This window comes from Labrus bergylta, chromosome 14 (genome assembly GCF_963930695.1).
Source record: "Labrus bergylta chromosome 14, fLabBer1.1, whole genome shotgun sequence".
In the NCBI taxonomy this organism is placed as follows: domain Eukaryota; kingdom Metazoa; phylum Chordata; class Actinopteri; order Labriformes; family Labridae; genus Labrus; species Labrus bergylta.
Genome location: NC_089208.1, coordinates 5686445 through 5713440, shown reverse-complemented (window position 1 = coordinate 5713440; position 26996 = coordinate 5686445). Strand labels below are relative to the sequence as shown.

At 38.0% G+C, this 26996-nt stretch overlaps 2 protein-coding genes across 5 annotated transcripts; one reads left to right on the top strand and one right to left on the bottom strand.

Moving 5' to 3' along the window:
• Positions 1–180: 180 nt before the first annotated feature.
• si:dkey-183i3.6 (LAT2 domain-containing protein) lies at positions 181–14243 on the bottom strand. 4 transcript variants are annotated; one of them, XM_065963057.1, is made up of 13 exons: positions 14106–14243; positions 11544–11682; positions 7674–7778; positions 5065–5107; positions 3963–4006; positions 3813–3846; positions 2741–2775; positions 2586–2627; positions 2423–2453; positions 1168–1214; positions 1010–1051; positions 852–905; positions 181–401 (listed from the first exon to the last, which is right to left on the bottom strand). In XM_065963057.1, exons 2-13 carry the CDS (start codon positions 11671–11673, stop codon positions 364–366), a joined length of 645 nt encoding a protein of 214 aa, XP_065819129.1. In that variant the 5' UTR covers positions 11674–11682; positions 14106–14243; the 3' UTR covers positions 181–363. The 4 variants fall into 4 exon arrangements, with proteins under 4 accessions (XP_065819129.1, XP_065819131.1, XP_065819128.1 ...); XM_065963059.1 differs by lacking the exon at positions 14106–14243 and adding an exon at positions 7935–8008 and having other exon boundaries at positions 11544–11659; XM_065963056.1 differs by lacking the exon at positions 14106–14243 and having other exon boundaries at positions 11544–11727.
• On the top strand, positions 14210–25475 carry kctd7 (potassium channel tetramerization domain containing 7). The gene is made up of 4 exons (XM_065963055.1): positions 14210–14768; positions 17109–17278; positions 20742–20920; positions 22388–25475. Exons 1-4 carry the CDS (start codon positions 14442–14444, stop codon positions 22762–22764), a joined length of 1053 nt encoding a protein of 350 aa, XP_065819127.1. The 5' UTR covers positions 14210–14441; the 3' UTR covers positions 22765–25475.
• The last annotated feature ends 1521 nt before the right edge of the window (positions 25476–26996 follow it).

The window sequence follows — 26996 nt, the reverse complement described above, 5'->3', positions numbered from 1 at the left end:
TTAACCATGCAGACACACAAAAATCAAAAGTGGTTCAGCCATAAAGAAGAGTCTTCTGTCAATTAACATCTGGATAATCAAAGCTCATATTATGTAAGGTCAACTATTTGCTTTGTTTATTTAGACCCCTAAATACACAAAACAAACATCAGAAAATACTCCAAACACTCCCTTTGTCCATTAATTGTATAGTTGCATAGATTTATTTTCACCACTAGATGGCAGTCAACATTTCCATCACAGTCGAGGTTCATGAGCATTTATTTCACAACATACAGCATCATCACACCGAGCGGAATTAAAACAGAAACTTTGTCAGTCTAACACAGAAACTACAGTTAGGGCCGATGTCTTCTGGCCTTGTCAGGTGCAGTTGCTATCTTCATTCACATAATCCGGCTCTGGTGACAAAAGAGGACAAATGAAGGGTTCCAATTTGTCTCAAATGTTCAAAGACACAATTTAAAGTACTAAATAATTGCATTCAAACTCCTGCACAATGTCTAACATGCAAAAATCAATTTATTGGCAACTTTGTCATTGTGACACTTTGCCAGTTATTTCAATAAGACAGTGTGTTACTTTCCTATGCACCGGTTTCATGAAATAGATGTGCAACAAATGTATTTACACTTGTGCATCAAAGCCCTACTAGTCAGTTTTAAGACAAATCAATCCTCTGATAGGGCAAATGGCCAATCACAGTTCTGGATTTTTTTTAGGGTGGCCAATCAGATTTCAAGGGGGGCCCATACCACTCTTGGTCACCCCACTGGAAATGCCTCACATTATTAAGAAACACAGAATCAACCTTTCTGTGAATTAAACAATCAAATAAATGGATCACTAACCTTCTTCTTCTTCTTGCTCCTTGAGGAATTCAGAGTTCTCGTAGTCGTCATCGTCTGTTTGATGACAAGAGTTTGACGCTATCTCTTTCACATTTCTCACAACATCACTTAAGTTGTAAAAAATCTCATGATGAATATTAAATGAAGATTGAACTTACCATCATTTACATTTCCGTACACACATGAAGACAGATTTGTACCTAAGACAACAAAAGTCGAAGAACAAATTGATGAGCATAATTTCAATTCACAAAGAGTCTGCAGTTCACCCATTAACATGATGTGGAATATTAATTCAGAGGAAGACATTTCTCACCAGTTTCAGTCCAGTCGTTTTCATATATTATGATCGGGAGAGGAGCTCTACAAAACAAATGCACATTTGACATTGTTTAACCTTTGTTCTGTTTGATGTTAAATAATGTTAATATTTTCATTCATAACTTACAGAACCTCCTCTATTCTTAAAGGCCTGAGTGTGAGATAGTTTTTTTTTTTTTTTTTAAAGGATACACAGGGATCTGGTTCTCATTGTACTTCTGTGGAGTTACAAAACAGTCGTATAAAACTAATCAGCTTTGGCAAGTTAGTTTTATAGAGCTAAGTCTACTTTCAGCTAGTTGGTGCAAAGGTTACTGATAGTTTAAAACTACTGCAGCTGTGTGTTGCAGCCAACATGTCAAATAGCAGTTTGCAGACTTACAGTGAAGGTCACACATATTGCAAAATACACTTCACCATGTTTCTCTGACACTAATATGTGTCCCTAGCCTGCCTACAAACCCCCAATTATGAGAAAAGTCCATCCTGTCCGTCTGTATCCTGCTCCACTTTTCAGAAAATGTGTGCTCAAACAGGCCGTTTGGAGATTTTCCCTTCATGACATCACAAAGGGCAGTAACCCCCAGGTGGGTGACACTCCCACAGCTAGGTGTTTGTTCTGCCCTCTGAGTCTGCCTTCTCACTGTAAACAATAGGACATGGAGCAAGAAAGCCCTTCCAGAGAGGAGGCGTGGTCAGACACAGCTCATTTACATTTAAAGGTACAGACACAGAAACAGCCTGTTCTGAGCAGGGCTGAAATAGAGGGGTTTATAGGCATGATCAAATACAGGATCAGAGTGGATTATTTACAAGAAGATTCACACACATGTTTTGGGGAGCTCTGAGACTTATTTAAACTGGTTGAAGAAGAGGAGAATATGTGACCTTTAAGACTAGAACCAGTGACTTTTCAGTTCCCAACTCAAGTCCCTACAGACTAAGCAACTGCTGTCCCGTCTTGTCTTGTGCAAATTCACTCATTTAGTTAAACTAGATTAAGGGCCCAGACTTTTCATCCCATTGCAGCTTATGAAAACACACTGAATTAAAGAAGCAAAAGCATATTAGACAAACATGCTGAGCACCTTTGTCCAAACATATATATCGGCCTTGTAACGATTTAACACTACGTCATATTACCACAGCCTACACATTAAAACACATAACTTATGCTGTCCATCTGGTGAAAACAGTCTGTTTAGTATGTTAGTAATGAGACTGTTTTAAAAAGCGGCGAAAATACTTACACATATGTATGTTCGGTGCATCCCGTGTGAGCTAGAGGAACACAGTATGAACCAGTTTAAATCAGTCACAGCAATGACACAGGAAATAGTGATAAATATTAACACTCTTTTAATTACACATTTTCACACATTGGATTTATTGTGTACTTATATTTAAACTTACCTTCTGTGATGTTTTCATAGTTTGACTGTTCATCAATCTCTTCTGTAACAGGAGGATTCATCTTTTGTCAGTCATTAAGTTTATGTCGATAAGGCCGACGTCTGCTGTAATTGTTAAACTCATGTTGAGTTACCTTAAATATAACACAAACTTACCTGTTGCAATCTCCTCAAACTGGTTACGAGTTTCCCTGAAAAAAATAAACATGCATGAAAAGAGTTAATGAAATACTTAACACTTAAAGTCAGTATCGTTCTGTATCTCATGTATTTAATCTGTACACCATTAGACGTGTAAATACTATCAATGTGAAGTTTTAAAAGGAGTAATGTGCTTATTTCTTTATCTTTTTTTCGTAAAGGAACTGGACTACAAAAATGGCCCCCATTCAAATGTGTGTAATTTTATTCCTGGCATCTAAGCCAAAACTGTTTCTGTAAGTCTAACTAGAAGTAGAAAATGTGTATTTTCTTAAATAACAGCAGGAGAAGAATGTAAAATTACACCTATGATAAATGGGCTTGAGCTCTTCTAGTCATCTGACTTCTCAAAGCGCTTTTCACACTAACACGTTCACACACTGATGGCAGAGGCTGCGACGTAAAGAGACCATCAGAAGTAACTAATCACACAGCAACCTGGGGTTAACTGTTTCTCCCAAGGACACATTGGAGATGTAGCTGAAGGAGCTGAAGATTGAACCCCCCAACCTTTCAGTTTAGAAACAACTGACTCTACCACTGAGCCACAGCTGCACTAATGATGAGAAGTGTTTATGTGATTCCTGAAGCAACATGTGTGTGTGTAGCTTATCAAATCATAAATCAGTAACTCTCATTCACAGTGCTGCTGATGAAACAATCAAATAACGACATAACCACACAATCAAAATATGTGAGGAGTTTTGTTTTTTTTAAACTAAATTTAGGAAAACACTTTTGTATGTTACAAAGAGATGTACAGAAGAAGCTCTCTTTGATAACAACAGTGAAAGACATCTTTACTATTGTTAAATTTGCATTAATTAATATTTACATATTTGTTGTTTTCAATTAAGAACAAAAAGTGATTTGAACAAGGAGTAAAGGTCATTAAGTTTTTACAAAACCTTTTTGCAATAAATAATACATCAGCCAATAACCAGCCATGTGTTAGAGGGGTTCTCTAACTGAAAGAGAACTTGAAGACATAGATAATAATTGCAGTAATGATGTGATGTGTACGTACACAGTGGGTGTAGTTATCTGATTGGTTTTGGTGACTGAAAGAAAAAGCAACAAAAATTAAGTTAAAGTTAGTAAAAGATAAAATAAGATCAGCATGTGGACCAAATGACAAGTTGGTTGAGTTTACCAGCGGTCGTTTATTCTACTTTACCTGTTTTTGATCGTGTCACAGCGAACCTGCTCCCCCCACGCTGGCTGTGTCAGGAACATGTCAGTATTATTAAAGAGGAAGTGAAGTTACTTCTGTGGTTTTAAGATCAAAGTTAACATTTCATAAAAGACAACATTTGAACAGTAACAAAGCGAACAACACATTTCACAAACGTGCATTATTATCATGTTTGACTGCCAAAAAGGAAAGAGAGAGAGCACTTTTTGAAAATAAGCCACATTTTGGTACCTTTGCATTGCCAATGCACTCGTGAATTTGTATTTATTTTTTATTTTTTTCGTTTTGTTTTTCTTGATTGGATGGGACAGCGGACGAGAGAAAGTAAATGTTAAAAGGGCGCAGAGTGGGCGATGACTTTCAACAAAGGGCAGAGGTCAGATTTGAACCCACAGCTGCTGCAATGAAAACCACATCCTCTGTACACGGGGCATTCGACGTACAGTAACCGTTAGGCGTAGGCTGTCAGCGCTCCCCATTTGTGAAATTTAGACAGTGTGAAGCAGTTTGCCGGAATTTTTGGTAATCAAAAACAAGAAATTAAGCCAATATTGTAGGACATGTATTTTTGTTGCCATGGTATCGAAACAGGTGTCCATATCGTTAGATTTTTTTAATAAAAGCATGGAGCAGCTGAGACTCAATGGAAGAGTTGGTGTCTCTTAACCAGAAGGCCCGGGTTTGATCCCCAGCTCCTGCGTCCGATGTGTCATTGGGCAAGACCAAGTTGCTCCCGTTGCTTCATCAGCAGTGTATGAATCGTTTTTTTAATACTGATGGACACCTTACATAGAAACCTCTGCCATCAGTGTGTGAATGTGTAGGTGTGACCTGCAGTGTCAAAGCACTTTGAGTGGTCAGGAGACTAGAAAAGCGCTATGTAAGCTCAAGTCCAATAAGCATTAATCTTGGAGGTAGCTAATAAGGATCCAAAAAGGAAAAACTTATCCAAACTAATGGATCATTACTTCTTATCTTCCTCTTGAAACTAAGTCAGGTCGACCTCGTCTGTTTGATTATGTCTCCTGTTTTTGTCTTCCTGTGTTTGTGTTTACTAGAGAGCTCAATGATATCCAATACTCACAACATCTGTGGATTGTAGATTTGATGCTCCTCATGAATGTATCCTGCAGAAGAAAGAAAACACAAAGCAGAGGAATATGAGTTTGTTAGTAATATTTAACTTTTTGAACAAAGCTGCTCCTCGTCAGTTTTGGCTTCATAAGAAGTTTAGAGACGCTAACACGAGAAACCAAAACACATTTTCAGCTTTCCAGTTTAGTGTGACATCTCTGCTTTCTTCACAGCTTCTTGTCACAGGATGAGGTGTCAGTATGACTCAGAGTGCCCATGTCACCCACAATGTGTGTGTTGTTCTTCTTCTTAACCATGAACTGTTTAAGCGGTTAAGCTGCGCCCCGTGTACAGAGTCCTCTGAGTGGGCACCCTGGGTTCAGATAAGTAAAAAGTATAAAACTTTTAAATCATAGAGGTAGTCTCAGTGATCTCACCCATAGGTGACTGAAGAGGTGTTATGAAGCCCAATGATGGCGGTCGCCATATTGAAAATGTTGTCTCAACTTAACGTTACTAACAGGCAAAGCTGTGGAGCCGAGGCGGGCCTTAAGGTCCTGACACACCGAGCAGACGGCAAAGAACAAGAGGCGACGAAGGCCAATAAGTTGCACTTGAACACACCGCAAAGACTACAGCCGACGGCCAACCACCACGTACGTATAGAGGAAACAACTCTCCATGCCAGCAGGCGGTGGTAGTCCGTTGTTATGATACGAGAAGACCATTTTCACACCGCTGTCGTGCAACATTCATATTATAGCTATAGCCTACTAATCGAGATAAAACTGATAAAAAGCTGAAAATGGCGATGGCGTTGTCAGCCCTTGGTCTTTCAGTGGAAAAAGAAAAGAAGAGGCGGAGGAGACAAATAAGGAGAAACCGCATTAATGGGTGAAATCATGGATACTACAGAGCAGGCTCAAGGGGCTTTCTTGAACCTGTGTCGAGAGCTGGAGAGAAATGAAACCTCTGAACAGCCAATCAGAGAGCTTCCTCTCATCGACCGCCAATTCAACATCAGCAGAAAAAAGGCTGACGGGGGCCGATGGGTAGCAATGGAACGGGACACACCGCAAAAAACTAGGGCGAGGACCGCACACCAACGGCCGGCGACCTCCTTTGGTGTTTCTGGGCCTTTAAGCCTCCGTGCTTTAACGATCCTGATTGCAGTGATATCAGCCACGCCCCTAAATATTCATAACTCTTAAATAGATGAGTTAAAAGGAAAAAAAAACTTGTGTACAGTGTGTGCAGATAAAGAAATTAACTATTCAGGCCAAAGTTGTTTTATGCAGCAGGCTGTAAGCATGTTAATAACTGCTGTAAAAATATTTTAATACAGGGTGTGTGTGGGGCTTTTACATCCAGCCCCAAGTGGACACTTGTGGAACTGCAGTTTTATTGTACTTTCAGACTGGCGTCATTTTTCAACACCGCAGGTTGCAGACTGGTTTTGGTTTAGTTGTAAAAATTCTATAACAATAGAAACATGTAATCCTGACGTAGCCACTTCAAGCACATGACTCAAAAGTCCGCTGAAGAGAATTAAACATTAAAAACTTGTTAAACTCCTCAAATTAATAAAAAAAAAAACAACAATCATCGGCGCTGTATCTCTAGTGTATTTCCAAAATAAATATTAAAAAGCCCTTTCTTTAGATCCTACAGGGTTTTTTTGTCCAGCACTTTTTTATGTTTACTTCTTCTGCATTCATTTCTTGTCAGTAAACTGGAAAATAAGCACCACCTGTTCCACCAAATAAATAATCTCCTTATATTTACAACATTCATGGAAACACTTAAAAAACTTTGCACTAAACAACGATGACATTTGGATTAACCTGAAGTGTTTCTAAAAACTCTTCCACTCAAGCTATCGCAAGATCCTATTTGGGCAACATTTTTTGAGCTTTCAAAACAGCCACACAAAATTACAGCCAGTGTTTGGAGGTGAGAAAGACGGCAGAGTTTAGACTCTTGGTCAACTCACTTTATGTGCACAACAACAAAGGGAAACACAATGAATGCATGAGCGCTGTTATCCCCATTTCTACGATTCAATTCTCAGCACAACGACCAACTTTTTATCTATCTCTGACGAGGATTGCAGGCGTACATCATCCAGAAAGTAACAATACATACAGTTATATAATTTTAACTGTAACAATTAAGTATTGACAGGCAAATAAACACAAATTTGAACCCTTCACCTTCTCCTTCCCCGTCAGTCTTTCTCTTAATTGTACATTACAAGAAGCCAAACAGGATTTGTCTTGATCGTGCATTTCAAAGTAAGTCAGAAAATACAAATTTCTTTAATTTGCAATCCAACAAAATTCTCATTAAACAATAAAAAAACATTGTATAGATTTTCATGGTTTTGTTTGGGCAGGTCAGGTAGCGAGGTTTCAGTCCGGTGTTACACATAATGCACATGTACCTACAGGAGTAGGCATTAGTCGCTGATGTTGATATTTCAAAGTCTACTGCTGTTTTCATGTCTTTAAAAGCTGACCCTGAAGGCATCACATATAGTAGCATTGGACCCCCTTGACCCATACAGTAACAGACAACATTTTGTTCTGTCCTTTTTTTTGCTGATTAAAATGAACTTACTTGATTTCTTTTTGCATCGCAGACAGAAAATGGAGAGCAGACTCAGAGACAGCACAGACATGACAGTCAGGACTGCAGCCGGCACATTGAAGTTTCCTACCATTCCTTAAAAAAGACACACAAAAGACGCAGATAACCAACTACAATTAGACCTCCAAGTGGACTTATAAGACTGTTTTACAGATTAAAACATCCGCCCTATGATCAAATTTTAAAAATGAATTTAAACATAATTAAGAGAGGCAGCTTTAAGTATTTCACCGTGAGGTTTACTGGTCAGTTGTGATCACTTATTCAGTCTGTCATGGCTGAAGCGACTGCTGTTTTCCTGTTCACTGAAAGACAGTGTGAAGCAGAGGATGTGGTTGGCCAAAGAAAACTGAAGTGTAGTGCAGCCTGTAAATGAAACTGAACACCCAGGTACTCGGCTGTTAAAGAAGCTGAAAGTACCTCACACGTGGGCTAAACTATTTCACTAGCTTTTAAAAGGGGAAGGGCTTTAATAAAGAGTCAAATGTTGCTCTCAGTTGAATTGAAGTTGAATAAAGACCAAATCTTGACATTTTCTTAGACTTTGGAGCTTTAGCGTTTCTGAAGTGACCCCACTGTTGACCCTCACCCACCTCCATTAATTATGTTTCTCCTCAAGCAGCTGATTGCATTTTTTTGGATGAGGCAAACAGAAAATGATACTCAAAAAGAAAACTGTGTCATGGGTGGACTTTATCGCTTTATATTTTTTGTATGATTAAAGTCTACATTGTTTTACGGGTTTATGACAATGATTAAAGTTTTTAAATCCACAGATTAATAGTTAGTGAAATATCTTGTATTCACTTTAGGAGCTTTTAGTTAGCGGGCAGATTCAAACTTGGAGACGTGCTGTACTTAGTTTGACTTTGATGAACATGAATGTGGGAATTTGTTTCTGTTTAAGGATAACAATCAGTCTTGTCTGTGTTAGCTGTAAGGAGATAACCAGATAATCTCTAATGTAGGAGGCGGCTGCTCTGTTAGACAAACTGCACTGTTGAGTTATTTTAAGATCCATAGTAGTAGACTTATTAAATCCTTGTTAAATTCAGGGATTGAATGTCAAATTGGTTGCAATACAAGGGACACCAGCTGAAATCTTGCCTTGGGCTATAAATCAAACAGCCAAGCATGACCGTCAGTAAGACGCTCATTTGGATAAAAAACTACAAATCTGTGTGAATTTACTGACCAAGAATATGAAAGACAAAGACGTCTGCATGTGAATGAACTGATTTTAATCTCAAACTCTTTGAAATATTATGTGCATTAAGTAATGCATTGAAAGAGTGATGAATATAGTTAATAATCATTTACAGGTAAGAGGATTGCCTTTTACTTTATCTTATTTGAGGTAAGGTCATTTGGGTTTTTAACTCAGATGTTGTGTTTGTTATTTTGTCCGGTGCTCTCTCTAAAGTTTGAATCATTTTGTGTTTAGTGAAATATAAATTATCTTTTGTGAGCTGCACATTCGTTTGGTTGTGACTCATCATTGGGAGAGAGGAAAGAGAGGGTCACTTTCATGCTACGTCTAGTTGTCCCCGGCTGAGCGTAACATTAATGCATGTTGTACGTCCATCTCTCAACACCAGACATTTGGACTGTGTAATCGAAATAAGCTTAAATGTAAAAGCTTTGATTTGATATATGTGGTCGCAGTATCCACAATATCTGCTGTAGGTTTTAAATACTAAGGATGTGTGGTAACACATATTTCTAGTTTTCAGCCACAGATTCTGCTTTTTTCACATTGGATGTTGTCAGAGTTTTTTTTAAACTTGGTGTGGGTTTAGTTGAATGTCTTGTGTCAGGATTTTACTGGAAAGTAAATGCAGCCTCGGTCGTTCTTCTCTTGTCAGACTGAATCACATTTTCACGTGACTTTAAGTTCCTGCTGCAGAGAAACGTGGCTTCATTGAAAAGGATGACGCTCCTTAAGAGAAGGGTGGCAGAGATATCCTAAAGGGTTATCTGTACTTAAACAAGTGTCATTATAAGGGACGGGAAACAAGAAGTTAGAAATTTAAGATTTAGACTTGAATGGATTTCAACTAAATTGCATTTGACACTCTATATGTATTTTTTAAATTTAATAATTATAAATTGTGCTTATATTGCTTCTAATGAAACACATTTGTTCAATAGTCAAACAAACTACAGGCTTCAAAATGTACATCAAGTGCAAAATGCCTCTTAAAAACCCTGTTTTTAGACAATCTGAAGACTTTGTTCTTCTTGAAAGTATTTAATGCAGGACTGTAATTTTATATTATACATTATGCTAAATTAGATCGAAAGAGTTTATTTCAATAGTTCTCAACTCTCAACGGGATAGAAAGTGAGTCGCTAAGCAACTGTGAATGGAAAAACAAGGTGTCAAAATGTCTGTGAAGTCCTTTTTTTAAAGATTTTATTTTTGGGCTTTTCGTGTCTTTATTCGAGAAATAGGACGGTGGATAGAGTCAGAAATCAGGGAGAGAGAGTGGGGAATGACATGCTGGAAAAGGAGCCATGGTAGGATTCAAACCTGGGCCGCCCGCTTGGTGGACTATAGCGTCTGTACACAGGCGCGCACACAAACCACTAGACCTCTAGACCTCTAGACCTCTAGATTACTGGTGCCCCAATTTAAGTTTTTTTAATGTTTAAAAATAACAGAAATCTGGGTCTCTATTTTATATAAAGGTGGGATGGGTCCTGAAGTTAGACCAGTTGAGAAACACTAATTTAAAATCTAGTTCATCTTATTGGTGTGACTAACATCTGTGATATAATATTACATTGAAAATGAACAGCCGTACACACTGAGCCACTTCAGCACCAGTTCAAGCACCTTTTCTACACTTCAAACATGTGACTGAACCCGCTGAAGGTGCAAAAGACTGATAAATGTTTGACTCTCTAATCCTAAAGTGACGTATAATATGCCCCTCATAAAATACTTTTTAAACAAGCATCACCTTTTACAAACGCTTCAGTGTTACTTTTCTTAAGTTCGTACATTATACTCAAGTTATTTACATGGCTGGCATATAAAATATACTTTTATATATCATGTTGGTTTTAGAACAAGTAGTGTTTGTTTTTAAATCTGTAAGCAGAATTTAGAAAATGTCTTCAACTTCAGAACAAGATCTTTGTGGAGGTCTGAGCTCTCCAGCTGGAGTTGAAAATGGATTTCATAGTTTTAAAGTGTAATGTACCCTTCCCTCCAAAACTCAAATGTATCCTTGCTTTTTCTCTACTTCTCTTTGGTGATACCCTCAATATATCATTTTTTCATGAAAACAGTTGATTAACGTGTCGTTTAATTTGACATATTTCCGAGCTTTATTACCAAAGACAGAATGTCTCTTTTTAAAGTGTAATATCATTGGACTCAATAACACTAACCCATAAGCTAAGGTGTATCTAAGGAGAAAATAAGTGGTAATACACAACTGTTCCTGTATAGCAATTGATCATTTTTGATTGGTGCTGGCCTCATGCATCATAACGACAACCACAGCTGTATAAATATGAGTAACTTACATCATGTTCCTCTGAAAGATTGCAAAGCAGAAGTACGAGTAATTTATCACTTCTTATTTTGGGGTTTCCCGTTGATACAGACCAACTATTCTTTTGATTAAAAAAAAATAAAATGCATAAAAAGTTCCAGCTTTACTGTAGACATTTTTTTAAAGCTCAAAGTCATAACTTTAATAACGCTCTCTGGACACAGTCCCTCAAACGTATGCCTTGTCAGATAATATCATCATTCCCTTAAAGATAATTTGAGGCTTCCACTCACAAACAAAAGATTCTTTAATGTGATAAATGTCTGAGTTTTACCTTCAGTAGTCCGACTGTCCTCATTGCGCTCCAGTTTCAGACAGAGCAGCAGAAAGATCTGTGCTTCCTCTTTCAACAGCCCACCACATCCGTTCACTGAAGACACTAAAGACCTTCCAGAGGCACACATCTGCAGCCTCTGTGCGGTTGGAAACGGACACAAAAACATCCCCCTGATCTACTGCTAGTGCTGTGTGGTCATTGGACCTACTTTAATTTGTTATCAAGCTGTTTTCAGCTGTGTGCCAATCTTCTGCCCAACACAGACAAAACTGTTTTTGTGACACCTCTCCTTGAAGGAATAAAAAGTCATTCTTATTAATGTCAATACAAGCTAAATAAACCTAAATATAAAAAATGTATGTGAATTAAATAAAGTCACACATTACTGGGTTTATGTGCAAGGAGTCGAGTTACATTTCCATTTAAACTGGAAGAAGTTAGGATTCAAAGTTAACATGAATTGTTTACTTCATGGCTAATGCAACAAACAAAAGGTAAGGATGGCAAAGAAAAACTAAATGAAAGCACAGCAGGCTGGATTGTATTGTTTACTGGATTAATCATTACATTCTTGTTTCCTTTGACACAAATTGATGATGACAGTTGATACTTGATATAGTAATGTCAGAGATTTGCTTAGAGAGATATTTCCTAATCTTTTGGGTCAAACTTTAAAACTTCCGGGAGAGTTAATGTTATGTTTTGAGTTTAGTGATGATGAAAGACTAGAAATTAATTTGATTTTTTCAATAAGTGTGTCTGTCTGTAAGCCTATCTAGGCTATTGCTGGTTATCACTAAGGCTATTTTTAAGTGCTCTTTTCTTGTTTGGCCATAGCCTAGAAACACCAAAGAACATAGTTGTTTTTATCATAGCCTGTCAGCTAATCATCAACTATTTATCTATGTCAACAGTGACTTTAAGTTTCACCACACAGGTCCAACAGATTTTATTCCCTGCAACCAGCAGTGTCGGGCAGGTTAAACCGTGTACATGGAGTATATCCACATATTTTCAGTACCCACTTCTAAAGCCCCTCTGATTCACACCATTGATTGATTAACAACATTCAGCAGTATGCTGCAATTTCTTTTTTCCTAGGGCGATGACCTTTCCAGGTGCGTGTCCAGGGGTGTAATGGGCCCCTCTAAAAATCTGATTGACCAACACAGATGCCACCCCAAAAATCCTGAACTGTGGTTGGCTATTTTTCTAGTCAGAAGCGGGAATTACTGTTAAAGGCTTAATATGTGATTTTTCACACTTAAATGTAGAAATCAAGTATATCCTCTGAAAATAACTCTGTGAGTCATGACTGTCTACAATGGGTGCAACACCCGAGTCCCACTGTCTGTGATGTTTTCCGAGTTTTCCGAGTCCTATCTTCAGTTTGTTTACATCGCCAGGACGGCTGGCTGACTCCTCCCCTCGTGTATAAAAGTTGTTTAATTGAGGGACTAGAGAAAAGAAGAATAACATACTGTACTCACTGCTTAACTGTGTTTCTAGATCACGCTCATTTCAGGTAAATTTACATGCAGTGTGAAGATACCAGCATAATAAAGATCGCTAGCATTAGCATGCTAACACAACAATGCAGCGTGAGTTGTTTTGGTTTCATGCTGGTGCTCAAGGGCGACGTCTGCTGGATCAAAAAATCACATATAAAGTCTTTAAAAACAGCTATTAGGTCTTTTTGTCCTGGAAAGGCTGCTAGTGTTTTCTTTACATTACAATGTCTAACTAACTGACAATGTGTTGGGACCAAAACATTACAAGTTGACTGTGCAGGAGTTTGCATGCAAATTATTAAAAACTTTAAATTCTGAATTTAACATAAATCTTCTTTTGGTGTCATTAAAACATTAAGCTAATGTTGCCATTAGCTTGTGTTATAAAGTAGATTTGATTGGTGAAGTTAGAAAGGGTAGATTTGGTATTTCTGTGTGTGTGGTTTTATGTATGGAGGACTAAAAATACCAAAATGAAATATATAAATATAGAATTAATTAAATCATTAAATGTGTCATAAATTATTTAATATTGGAAATAAATCAACAAATATATAAATAAATATGTAATTATTTAATTAATTAAATGCATGTGTTATTAAATAATTAAATAATTATTTAAATGTGTCATTAATCATTTAAAATTGGTAATATATAAATAAATAAATAATTTATGAAATACATAAATAATTAAATAAATGTTTAAATAATTATTTAAAATGTTCATTCATTCTATGTAAAAACACATCTATTAATTTAATTATTTCATGTTTCCTGCTCTATTTGTGCGCACATCAAATTTCAGGCCCCCCCACTGCTTAAGTTTAGTGTCACAGTTGGGCCACCACAGTCAAAGAAAAAGTCTAGACACGCCCCTTTCCTACTCTGTCTCTAATTGGCTAGTACACAGAGTAACCTACACTAACTAAATCAGAAAGAGTGGGCTAAATGTCACTTCTTCTTTTTTAACAAAGGCTTTTATCCTCTGCTGGACGGGCCACTAAAAAAAAAAAAAAAAAAACATAAAAATTGGTAAAAATGTTTATACCGACTTCTTCTTCTTCAGGCACCACTACCTCCTTACGTGATGACGGTGCCTACTTCTGTGACGTCACAGCACGTATGACAGACGACTGCACGGGCCCAGTCGTGGCTGCTAACCGATCAGTTTGGATCAGCTGTTCAGCACTCTTTAGGATTTGTACGTTTTATTCATTGCAGGCGGATTTACCCTACTTCCGCTTTCGCTTTGAAGGAGGGGTGTGTACCCAGCAGCTTCTGGCGCCCTACCCCTAACCCCTCTACGTTGTTGTTGTTGTTATTGTTGTTGTTTTTAATAGCAAGTCGCGCACTGTGGCTCCAGCTATCACCCCCTGTCGTGTGCATGCAGCAGAATGGCTCGAGTGGTTCCACTGGTTCTGATGGTTCCGATGGCTGCAGCAGGGATCGCCAGTCTCTGTCCTTCAGCCCGCTGCCCACCGCTGCTGCTGCTACTACTACACGGGTGAGGAGGTTCATCCAGGAGAGGCGGACGCTGCCCTTACCCAGAGTGATGGTGGTGTTCTCGGCCGCAGGTGACACCGAGAAACCGGGCGATGCCATGTCCACCTCGGACTCTGCGGAGGACGAGCTCCGAAAGCCGGCCTCCCCAGCCCCGAACTTCGCCCTCAGCAAGCCGCTCCACCCCTCTCTCAGCTCGCAGGAGCAGGAGGTAGGCCTGCTTTGACACGGATTTAAATCACACTGAAACAGCATTAAAAAAAGAGCTTTCAACCACTAAAACAAACTGTGTCTTTCATCAGGATTTAAACATAAAAAGCACACTTTCTTCATGATGCAAGTAAAGGCCAGATTTATTACCCAAGAACAGCTGAAGTAACCACATTAAACTATTATAAATGCATGGACACTGTAAGTTTACATTATAGTTATCATGATAACAGTGCAAAAAATACAAAAAAAAAAGTCCACACGGTTTTAACAAAATGTTTACAGTTTATGTCTATTTAGAGAGGGGTCAGAGGTTTGTTGAGCTGATAATTGGCCCCGCAGTTGTGTCATCACATGTGTGAATATCCAGTCTGGTCATGGATGTAGCCTGCACAACATGGCTCCAGCAGAATAATCCTCTTATTTGTTGGGTGTGACAGCGAAGTCATGGCTGCTTAAAAAACTCAGATCAACCCACACATCTCTTCGCACAGGCTGTTCAAAAGCCAGTCGAGTAATCAGACGTGGTATTTGTTGGAGGGGGATTTCAGATTGGACGTCTGGTCATGTCACAGGATGCAGTCCATCAAATGTTCACTTACGGTATGAATTATTCACATTGACGACGAAATCAGCATTCTGCTCTTCAGATAGGGTTTCCATTTATAAGGGGTTGGGTGCACTAGATGATCTTACTCTTATAACGTACTGAAAAAGCAGCCCCCTGTATAAATACTGTCACATTATTTAAAGCTGCCTCTTTAACACAGCATGGTTGCAGTACAGTGCATCCTAGTGGTTACACAGTTTACTGTCCTCAGAGTTGGACTCCTGCACACTCTTTCCTCAGTAACATAATTTCTGTATTCAGACCTTTATCGAGGTCTATATGTATCGTAATCGTGGTCATCATTGTCACATGTAAATATATCCTACAGGGAAAACCCACCAAGCAGAGGGTTTGAGCCAAACCTCCGTGGCAGCCATTGAAATTCAGGTCAATTAGATCTTCCAGTTGTAAACAAACAAGATTAAAAGATAAACTACTATAAGTTGATTCACGATCTGATTGAACAATTACATTACAAGGAAGAACCCAATGGGTAAGAATCAACAAGTACATGTTTCACTTCATTTGGCTGTCTACTCGCCGTTATATTGAATAGTTTCTGCTTATTATATGTCTACACTCCTGCACTTTAACTTTTGTCAATACTGTCCATTTACAACTCTGTTTTTGCACATTTACATTTAATCTTCCATATTTAATCTTCCTATTGAAGACTAGTAATGCTTAGTTAAATCCTGGTTGTATATATTCACATTCTTAGTTTTGATATCTTTTAGTACTTATTTACTTTGTATTTAATATTATATTATGTTTAGATTTGCTAACATTGTGTTTTTTACTCATATTGTGTGTTTGGATAACCTGCTGCTGTAACGCCAGAATTTCCCAGTTTGTGATCAATAAAGTAACTCTATTCTATTCTATTCTATGTTTCATTTAACTAAAGGGCCATAGAATAAAGAGCCAAAGAGCAATATTTGATATTATTAGATAAAAAGTTGCTCATTGAAACTAGGTTAAAATTAGTTTCTGTTATGTTTTTAATGTAAATACAGAAAGTAAACATGCGCCTGTTTAAAGAGACAGACAACCAGCCACACTCACATTCAAACCTATGGAAAACATAGAGTCACCAATTGACCTAACGAGCATGTGTTTGGACAGTGGGAGGAAGCTGGAGTATCTGGAGCGAACCCCCCGCAGGCACAGGGAGAACATTTAGCTGTGAGATCAAAAACTACAAAACAACTCGTATAGTTATCCACCACAGATTTGCTTCTTTGCTGCATCAATTTGAAGTTGTTCAAGTGCACGAAACAATAACCAAGAACATTGAAGTTTTTACATTCTGAAGTAGAAAAGGATTACACCCTCCTATATTATATTTATGTCCTCAAAATCTTAAACATGTTTTTGAAATGTTATTAGGACATGTCCCAGTTTCTCACGGCGCTGAAAATGTTTGAGTTTGATTTTGTCGCTCCTTTGCTTGAAAGTCTAGAAGTTAAAGGAGCTAATTCAAGAACGATGAAGACACATTTTACTTTATTAACAATTATTTAAACAATATTAATAACAACTTTGCTAAATGTTCTTTGTCCTCACAATAACCCATGTATTAACAATTAACAGAACATCTCTAAAAAAAATATAAATAAAAATAAGATAAAATATATTTGACAGTGTTCGTGCTTTAAACAATCATTCTGTGTTTTCATATCTTTTGTCCCATAATGTGCCCGTTTTGATTTGAATTCTCTCGTTGTGAAGTTTCCAGAGGTCATCTCTCTGAATGTCGGGGGCACATACTTCACCACCCGCCTGTCCACGCTACGGCGATTTGAGGACACCATGTTAGCGGCCATGTTTAGTGGGCGTCATTACATCCCACGGGACGCAGACGGACGCTACTTTATCGATCGGGATGGGACTCATTTTGGGTGAGTAGCACAGTGTGTGAGCTGATAATACAGGATAAACCACGATATCAAAATATGGTTTTTAACAACAGACAAAAAATATCATTACACTACCACCACTGGGATGTAGTGGTTGTTAATTTGTCTACTAACCAGTTGCTGGAATATCTTCTGAGATGAGTATGAACAGAAACATAGAGGAGGATTATCTGTGAGCATAAAAAGTCTATAACTGGCAACTTTGTGATTACATTTAGTTCTAAATAAAGTTCATGCTGCAATCTGCTCTGTTTGAAAAGATGCTGATGGCAGCTCATTATATTTTGACAGAAGGTTTTTATGAGTCAGGATTTTCTGTGCAAAAATGTTCAAGTCTGCCTTCTGCTAATGCTCTATACCTATTTACATATCTATTTTTGTGCTGCACACTGTTATCATACTTGTTGTTTATCTGCTGACATGCATGCCTGTCTGTCAAACTGTTCCTGTAATAGGGTTGAAAGTAGCAGATGTATGTAGCGCTCGATGAGGGTGTGTGTCTGGAAGAGGAGGAGGAGTAGAAGAAAGGCTGCAGAGTTGTGCGCTAAGGCAGCACAAACTGAGTGAAAAAGGTGCAACTAATTAAAAATGATGGCCTGCGTGGGTTATCCCTGTGGCCCCCTCTGCTACTGATATCATGAACATTATCAGGGTTTTCTTAGGCTACATTCACACTGCGAGCTTTTCTTCTCAGGATTCATAGCTCAAGCCTGAAGCTAACATTAGCATGCCAAATTACTCACTATAAGAAATCTGCTATTGCTTACTGTTTACAGCACCATGTTCCTCTTCTTATGTTAGTCATCTTGATAATATTGCACCTAGTAGTTGGTAGTTATCTGCAGTGCATGTATACATATTGTATGCAAATGCTGTCTTGATGATTATGAACTTACTTTTTACTTTCTTTCTGCAGATCTCATTTGTGTCTACAGACATGTTGTTGTTTGCCGTCTTTGCTTTTTGCAGATATTTACTTATAAACCTGTTTTTCACCGACTAACTTGTTCATGTAAGCTCCATGTTAAGGTTAACCTTCCTTTCCTCAGCTGTGTATGTCTCCTAACTCCTAAGTTCATGTCTGTTATGTTTTACGGTTGCTCAAAGCCCATTTTGATAAGAACAACTGACGTGAATTAAGGCAAGGCAGGTTTATTTCTATAGCACATTTCAACAACGAGGCAATTCAAAGTGCTTCACACAAGACATCAAAAACATCCTGACAGAGGAAAGAAAAGAAACACTAAAATAGAAAGTTTAAAAATATTAAGAACATTAATTAGTGGTTGACATGTTACAGTACACATGTACAATTGTAAACACAATTGACTGACTCAAATTAGTTAAAAAAACACACAAAACAAAGCCTATGAGTCAGTATGAGGGTGTGTATTAGAGCTGGGAATCTTTGGGTGTCTCACGATTCGATTTCGATTCTTGTGATGACGATTCGATTTGAGAATCTATTTTCTATTCAAAAAGATTCTGGATTCATGATTCAAAGTGTATTTTTGAATAAGTACACACTTCATCAGGATTTACTGCAGTCATCTGTGAGGCTGGCTGAGTATCTTGCTGCTCCATTTATCATTCTACTGAGTTAAAGAGCTAGCCTTAGCACTTAGCAGGGAGTGACTGATTAGCCCAAAGAAAAATCTAATTTTGGAAGTTTGAATCTATTTAAAATCTCAAAAGATAAGAATCTCGATTTTTACATAAATCTTTTTTTTTCCCCCACCTCTAGTGTATATATTTTACTGCTTCTTTTACATCCTCCTCAGGCTTTGTGCATTTCTTCTGCAGGAACTCAACAGTTCCATGAGGCCGGGGCTCTAATGAGGTGTTTTTCTTCTTTTTCTTCAAGGTGTTGTTGAGAAAATGACACGCTAACAGGGCAGTGCTCTGGTTCATCTTTTCACAAAGGATAGTCAGGAGGTACTTGGTCAAAAGACATTTTAAACAGGGTGCATTGTTAAAAAAAAGTTTGAGACAACACTGTGCTGGAGAAAAAGACAGAGTATCACAAAAGTTCACAGGCTTGATCCTCTAGTCAGTGACCGCTGCTTCTATACAACATTTCATGAGATATTTCAGTCTGCTCCAAAAACATCCGACTTTTCAAAATGTAGGGCTTATGTAAGAAGTGGGTTGAGGTTACTACGGTCAGTTCTGAATGTATGCCCCTGTGTGTGTCTGTGTATTCAAGATGGATCTGACAGAAGGAGAGGTAGAAGATACACAACATATATATATATCTTACCAGCAGATGTATTTCCTGCTGGCCCACTGCAGGTGGACTCGACTCCTTTTCATTTGGGATGTAAACACTGGTGATTTTTTGCCAACTTCATGTTTTTGAAGCGATTGTCTTGGCTGAGAATTAATCTTCTTCCAAGTTGTTGTTGTTGTGTTGCACACTTCAGCAGCTTCTCCTCCAGGACCTCTCTGTATTTTTCTGCATTCATTTTATTTGCTTTGTTTACAAGCCCGCCAGGTTCTGCTGCAGAGAAGTAGAATAAAAAGCAAACTTAATTGGCCACGTTTGTGAGAGAATTCTGAGTCAAGATGCTTACTGCTGAGAACAAATGTAAAGTGGGAGTCATATAATGATAAACAGTTGAAAAAGGATAAAGAAAAAAACGTATAAGAAGAGTACTCTGATGAAAAGGTGTAAAAACAGATATTTACTGGTTGAAAACATTCCTTTATGTTGAGTCGGTAACAGAAGAAAATCTGTTCAGTGGAGGAGAACTGATTAGGTAATGCAAATTTTCATTTAGAAAAGTTGGTACATTCACTGCCATTAATTGTATGCTTAATGCAAATGAGCACTCAGGTAGCTTTCCATGCATTACTATTGTGCATTTGCACACCTCCACATTGCACTCGTGCACATTTACACTCAATAAAAATGATCATATCTGTATGAGTTCTTATTTTACTCTTTATATTGTCGTCATCGTCCTTGTAGATTGTGTGACTTGTGTCGTGGATTTTTCTGTATTTAACATAAGATCTCAAGTCAAACCGTTTGTCTCTGTTTATCTTATTGCTCGAGTATAAAGGGTTTCTTTTGCAAAAGGGGGAAACTTACACAGGAGTGACAATCAGCACAAATGCGTAGCAGAATCCCGCTCGGAAGCGGTTACATCGAGACATTTATACCAGACTTCGTGTGTGTTAAATGCAAAGGCAATAACATATATTTTTCCATTACACTTGCATTGTGTCCGATGTTTGGGGTTTGGTTTTAATTGGGTATGATTGATTTAACGGTTGATGTTGTCCTTGTACGTTGTGTCCCTCTGTGTTGCTCCTTTCTGCAAAAACACATTTCCCCTGATGGGACGATAAAAAAAAAAAAAAAATCTGAATCTGCAGATTTAGGAAGATGAGAGTCGTTTGTGGATTTTGTTCTAGTGATACTTTTTTCCCCCATCCAAAGGGACATCCTGAATTTCCTCCGAGAAGGCGAGCTTCCTCACAGGGACCGGGTGCGAGCGGTGCATAGGGAGGCTCAGTATTACTCCATCGGCCCGCTGCTGGACAACCTGGAGGACTCTCAGCCGCTCACAGGGGAGAGAGTCCGACAAGCTTTCCTCGATCTGCTGCCCTACTACAGAGGTAATCCATCTTCATCACATGCTCATAAATCAGCGATGTTAAAGTTAGTTAAATCTAAAAATCAAAATGTTACATGATCGTCATAGCTTCACCTGGTCACACAGATTCACTGTTTGCAGGGTGTTGTATAGTCTGACACTGTGAACTACATGTGAACCCTATCTTTTAGCCTGCATCTGTTTCTGTTCACAAAATGGCAAATTTCAGTTCCACTAGAAGTATCTTAAATTAGATATTCATCTACTGTTGTAGCATGAACGTCTGGCTGTCTCTGTATGTCAGCCCTGTGATTGACTGGCAATCAGTCCAGGGTGTACTCCGCCTCTCACCCAATGACAGCTGGGATCGGCTCCAGCCCCGCCGCGACCCTGACGAGCGGTATAGATAATGGATTGACGGGTGGCATATACCTCTGTGTTTACAGACAGATATCACCACAGCAAGACTGCAATGCATTAGTGGAAACCCTGATGATAGCTTATGAATATGTCACAGATCACAGACGTAACCCTGGATCTAAAACGTGTTTGTCACGTCTGTATGTTCAAATTAAACAGAGATGTCACTCTGATACGGAGTGTGATCAGATGCTAAAGTGTCACAGTTCCCTCTATAAAAAGCATTTAACGTCTTCTGCTGCTGCTTCACACATGTTACTGTCTTGATAACTTGATGGAATCAGTGGGTCATTATTTCTATTATTTTCACACACACAAATACTCAGCAAACCAGAACCAGTAAAAATCCACAACAAGTTTTTGCAAATGAACCTAACTGAAACTGAGAAAAGTGCTGGATGTCAGCTGACTGATGCATCACAGTGCTGTCTGTTTGAAGTGTAACATTAGATGTAATTAACTGCGTCTATTTAGAGGACGACTTTGGTTCAGTTTCTTTCTCCTGAACTAGATTCAGTCATGTTAGCCCAATGCAGTCCAGTCACTGTCTAAGCAACACTTTGCCAGTTAATGAAACCAGTTATTGTTATCACTGCAAAATATTTAAGGAAAGCCGGAGCTGGAGGAGCCTTTCATAATCAGACAAATTCTTATCTGTTGTTTCTTTACATTTTAGCATTTTCCTTAGCGTCTTAATCAACCAGCATAATTTTAAGATGAAACGGAAAATAACTCGACTCAAAGGTTTTATTAAGTTTATGAGGATTATTGTTGAGTGGCAGTTTAATTTGTGTTCACAGCCTCTTTGATTTCACACTGACCACATGTGGATTGCAGAGCTGCATACTGAAAGTAGTTCCAGGTTTTCTTTAAAAGCATAAGAAAAACATCTTCATAAGTAAAGGTGTGTTTGTTAAAGACTTTGACCTTCACATAAAGATTGTAAGTGAAGGTTTGATTTATGTACAACCAGAAAAAAAAAAACATTCTGCTGAGCGAAATAAAAATAAATAATTCAATATAATATTCACAGATTGCATTGATGACTTGTTCCTGTTTTACATTTCAGACAATCTGGAGCGTATTGTGGAGATCGCCAAACTGAGGGCGATGCAGAAGAAGGCTCGCTTTGCCAAGCTGAAGATCTGCGTCTACAAGGAGGAGATGCCCATCACGCCGTACGAGCGGCCTCTTTTTAACTCTTTGCGATTCGAGCGCTCGGACAGCGAGGCCAAGCTCTTTGAACATCACTGCGAGGTGGACGTCTCCTTCGGGCCGTGGGAGGCGGTGGCGGACGTTTACGACCTGCTGCACTGCATCGTCAGCGACCTGGCCGAGCGCGGCATCACTGCCGAGCAGCAGTGCATCGGCGTCTGTGACAAACACCTCATTAACCATTATTACTGCAAGAGGCCCATCTATGAGTTTAAGATCACGTGGTGGTGAAGCTGGAGGGTCACGAGGGATCGGACCAAAAAAAAGAAACAGGGCGGATGCTCCATTTTTACTAAAACTTGGCCGATATTGGTTTTTGTATTGAAGTCGCCAATATTTTGTGCCGATGTCACCCTTTAAGTCGTACACATGAAGTAAGCTTTGTAATTTATTAGCAACACTTTCCAGTTGAATCAACTCCATTATAATCCTGTTTTTCTGATCTTCAGTGCTTTACCTTCTCACTTTAATCCATTGATGCACAGGTGGACTTCAGGACACTATAGGGTGTGGTTATATGTGCAACTATTGACACATAAGGGCCTAAAAGTTTTAATCAGGAGGGCAGAAAAATGCTGCAATTTAGTCCTCTAAGAGTTTTTTTTTTAAAAAGCTCCAAGAATAAGTATAAAGAAATACCTTTAACAGAAAACATGTCGGACTCATTTCAGCCTAATTATCAGTTGTGAGGCTCAAACTTTTGTCTCCAGCAGCGTCTTCATTTGATATTTTCTGACACAGTACTGTTTGTGGTTAGTCTTAATTTAGCATCGCTCTCAGCCCACACACAATAACTGCTGTTACCTGCAAGTTAAAGAGGCCAGCTGTTGTATCGATTCTGCAGACGGCTGTGGTGATTAAAACTGATATCGTCCTCTTCTGGACACAGTGGAAACAGACTGTTAAAGAAAGCCTGTTTTGACTCTGACATGAGAGCTTGGCTTCATAATAATCAGTACAGCTGTCTACAGAAGACACTTCAAGTTTGATTATCTACTGTAAAAAAAAAAAAAAAACAGCAGGCCACATGTTTAAAAAAAAAGGGAATGATTGTAAACGCATACATGTATCTGAAAAGTATCGCGAGGAGAGATTAGTTCTGTTACATGCGTCCGGTTTACCAAACCCTTACAAACAAACAACTATTGCATCAGTCTGCCTCCAGACAAGTGCCGGATTTATTTCACGCTAGCTATCTAAAATATAAACACGTTTCGAGAGGTGATTTTCATGTGAGGTATCTCAACTGTCAAGGCGAGACAAAAGTATTTTCTGACTTGCAAAATCGTAGAGGACCAGACGAAAACTAAAAGAAGCAGCACGCCTGGCATTAAGTATTTATTTTCCTGTTACATCCTTTTGTAGTATTAACACATTATCTACACATCACATTATCTACAGTTGCAAGTGGTTTGAACATAATGTGTCTAGTTGTTTATACCTTTATTTAGTGGTAACCATTTGTGATCTTAGTGCTCAGGATGGATCTTCAGACCATGCAGAAACGTGTCTGATTGATGTCTGTAAAAGCAGACAAAGTAAACTTGAAAGTTTTTGCATATTTTTATATGCATTCAACTTTTCATGCTTCATAAAGAGAAAATACATTCCTCTTTCTGAAGTCAAAGTTCAGCGTATACCTCGACCCAAAGTGTCTCTTTGTGTCTTTACATCTATTTTTCTATTTCAGTCTTTTAGAGTGTAACTACATTTTCTGTGTGTGAGACTGAGAGCGTCTACCATCTTAACCCCCAAGCTGTACTGTGTCTGAAAACATCCAGTGTAGATGCAGGATTAAAGCTGCCAATCAAAAGTGCACTCAGTGTAGAGACAGTGTTAGATTAAAAAATATGAACGTACAAAAACTGTGCAAAAAAAAAAAAAGCGTTAATTTAAGATGATCGTTTCACTAGAAGTGTTCCCATTTTACAGTAAGATCACAAAATACTGTAATAGTTTTATTCACTACTTGAACCTTTCCATAGCTCATTTATCAGTCCAGTTCATCCCAGTATGGATAAGTACATGAGTCCAGTATAAACATTCAAAGAAATGATTTTGTAGTAAATATTAAATATTGTAAGTAAGTTAATGGAAGTGAAATGTGTATTTTTAGGGCTAAGTTTTGTTTCAGGACGCAGAATAACTTTGAGCCTGTTCCTTTTGGATAAACAGAGTATATTTTAATTATGCAACCTCTAGAGGAGTCTTTTTAAAAGATGGGAGAAAGGTCGGTGGTAAGAAATGTTTGGCAGTTTTCGCATTACTCTGTTGGTTTATTTCATCCTTTGCAGGTGATTGAAGGTAGTTAAAGCTTTGAACACTAGTGTGTATACCTGCAGCTGTCTTTAAAGTAGAAATCCAGCTGTTTACACATGTGTCCATTGTTAGAAAATGTATGTATGGTTTTTTTAATTCACTGTCACAGTGATAATCTTAAGTCAAATAACTCCAAAAACACTCCTGAGTTAATGTCGACTTTTATTCCACTTGATGAAGTTCCCTGAAGCTGTGACAATGAGTGTCAAGGTTCAATGTTTTGTCCTACTGTACTTGATAATGAGCACCTTGTGATTGTAACTAACATATATATATATATATTTTGTGTACCTCAAGAGTAAGTTTAAGATTTTTAACTCTGTTGTGATCAATTATGGAAAGCTGCAGCGCTGACATCACTTTATTTGTCTTTCATCAAGCTTATTTTATTGATTTTATATTTACAGGTATGCAGGAGAGAAGCCACATTCTTCCCTCTGAGAACCGGTCATGTTGATTTACCGTTATGCAATGTTTCCAGTGTTTTTATATTATTACTCATCGGTTTCCGTTAGCTTCTAGGAAGCCATAGTTCTATATCTGGTTCAAGTTTGTAGAGGACAAGAGATGTGTCATTTATATTATTTATGGTAAAAATAAAAAAATATTGTTTAATGCTTTCATGATGTGTCCCTCTTACATCGTTTATGTCAAGCAGATGTTTGTTCACAGATGTTTGGGATTATTGTCCGACAAATAGCCTCAAGTGATGTCACTTGAGGTAGCATTTGTGGTTTGGGACTACATCAGCTGCAAGCATTATTTTGGGAGATAGGGGGGTTGACCTTTCTTTATTTGACAGGAGAGTGGACGGAGCAGGAAATTGGAATGACATCCGGGAAGGGAGCCACAGGTCAGACCGAACCCTGCCCGCTGGCTTTGAGGACCCCAGCCTCCGCACGTAGGGTCCGACCAAACCGCCAGGCCAACCGGCGCCCCCCGCTGAAGTAAACTAATTACCTGAATTAGTTTTGGTGCATTGAGGGTAAGAGAGGCAGTAGGTTTTTAAATTCAAGCATTTTGTATGAGTTTAATTCATGACTATTTAAAAACCACATGATCATAAAATACTGTAATAGTTTTATTCACTACTTGAACCTTTCCATAGCTCATTTATCAGTCCAGTTCATCCCAGTATGGATAAGTACATGAGTCCAGTACAAACATTCAAAGAAATGATTTTGTAGTAAACATTAAATATTGTAAGTAAGTTAATGGAAGTGAAATGTGTATTTTTAGGGCTAAGTTTTGTATGAGTTTAATTCATACCTGACTATTTAAACACCTCATGAACAGAAGATGTTAGGATACAAAAAACACAGTCCTCTGTTTGTCCCGAGGTTTATGTTGAGTTTGTCAAATCATGTGGATATCCTCAAGTGTATTCAGTAGGAAGAAGATGGTGTTCTGGTTTGATTTTAATTTTCTTTACCCGTCAGCTTTGTTTGGTTTGATTTTCTTTCTTTAAGATGTTTTAATTTTTCAAAATACAAAAGACAAGTTTATGATTTATACAAAAGCTTCAGGTCAACATGTTAGTCATAATTAAACCTGGAAGTAATAAACAATATCTGCAAGCTTCAATATAACTGCACTTACTGATTAGACTTAGACTTAGACTTAGACTTTCTTTATTGTCATTCAAACTTGTACTTTACAGAGCAGATAAGAACGAAATTTCGTTGCATTTGGCTCGTTGTAGTGCAGGATAAAAACAGCAGCATGTATTTACATATAAAAAATAAAAATAAGGTGCAGATAAGATAAGTCTGAAGATAAGTCTGAAACCAAACAAACATGGACAACAGTGCAGTTAATGAAGACTATTTAAAAACATTATTATCACTCAGTATTCCTTTTTAATTCACATTTAACTCTGGTGACTCTGTATGTGCATGAAAATGTTCATGCAGTTTATCATAAACCGTTTCTTATTTTAAATACATTGTCACATTCATTATGTGTTAACCTGCACTTTCCTTATTGCTTACTCTAGGAGAAAAATATACAATACTTTTCTCAATACTTGTACTACATAAGAAGTAAAGAAAAATAAATATTTGGTTTAATCATGTAAGTAACTTTTCAACTAAGGAACTTTATTAATTATTTTAATGAACTTTAGAACAATTCTGGAATTAATG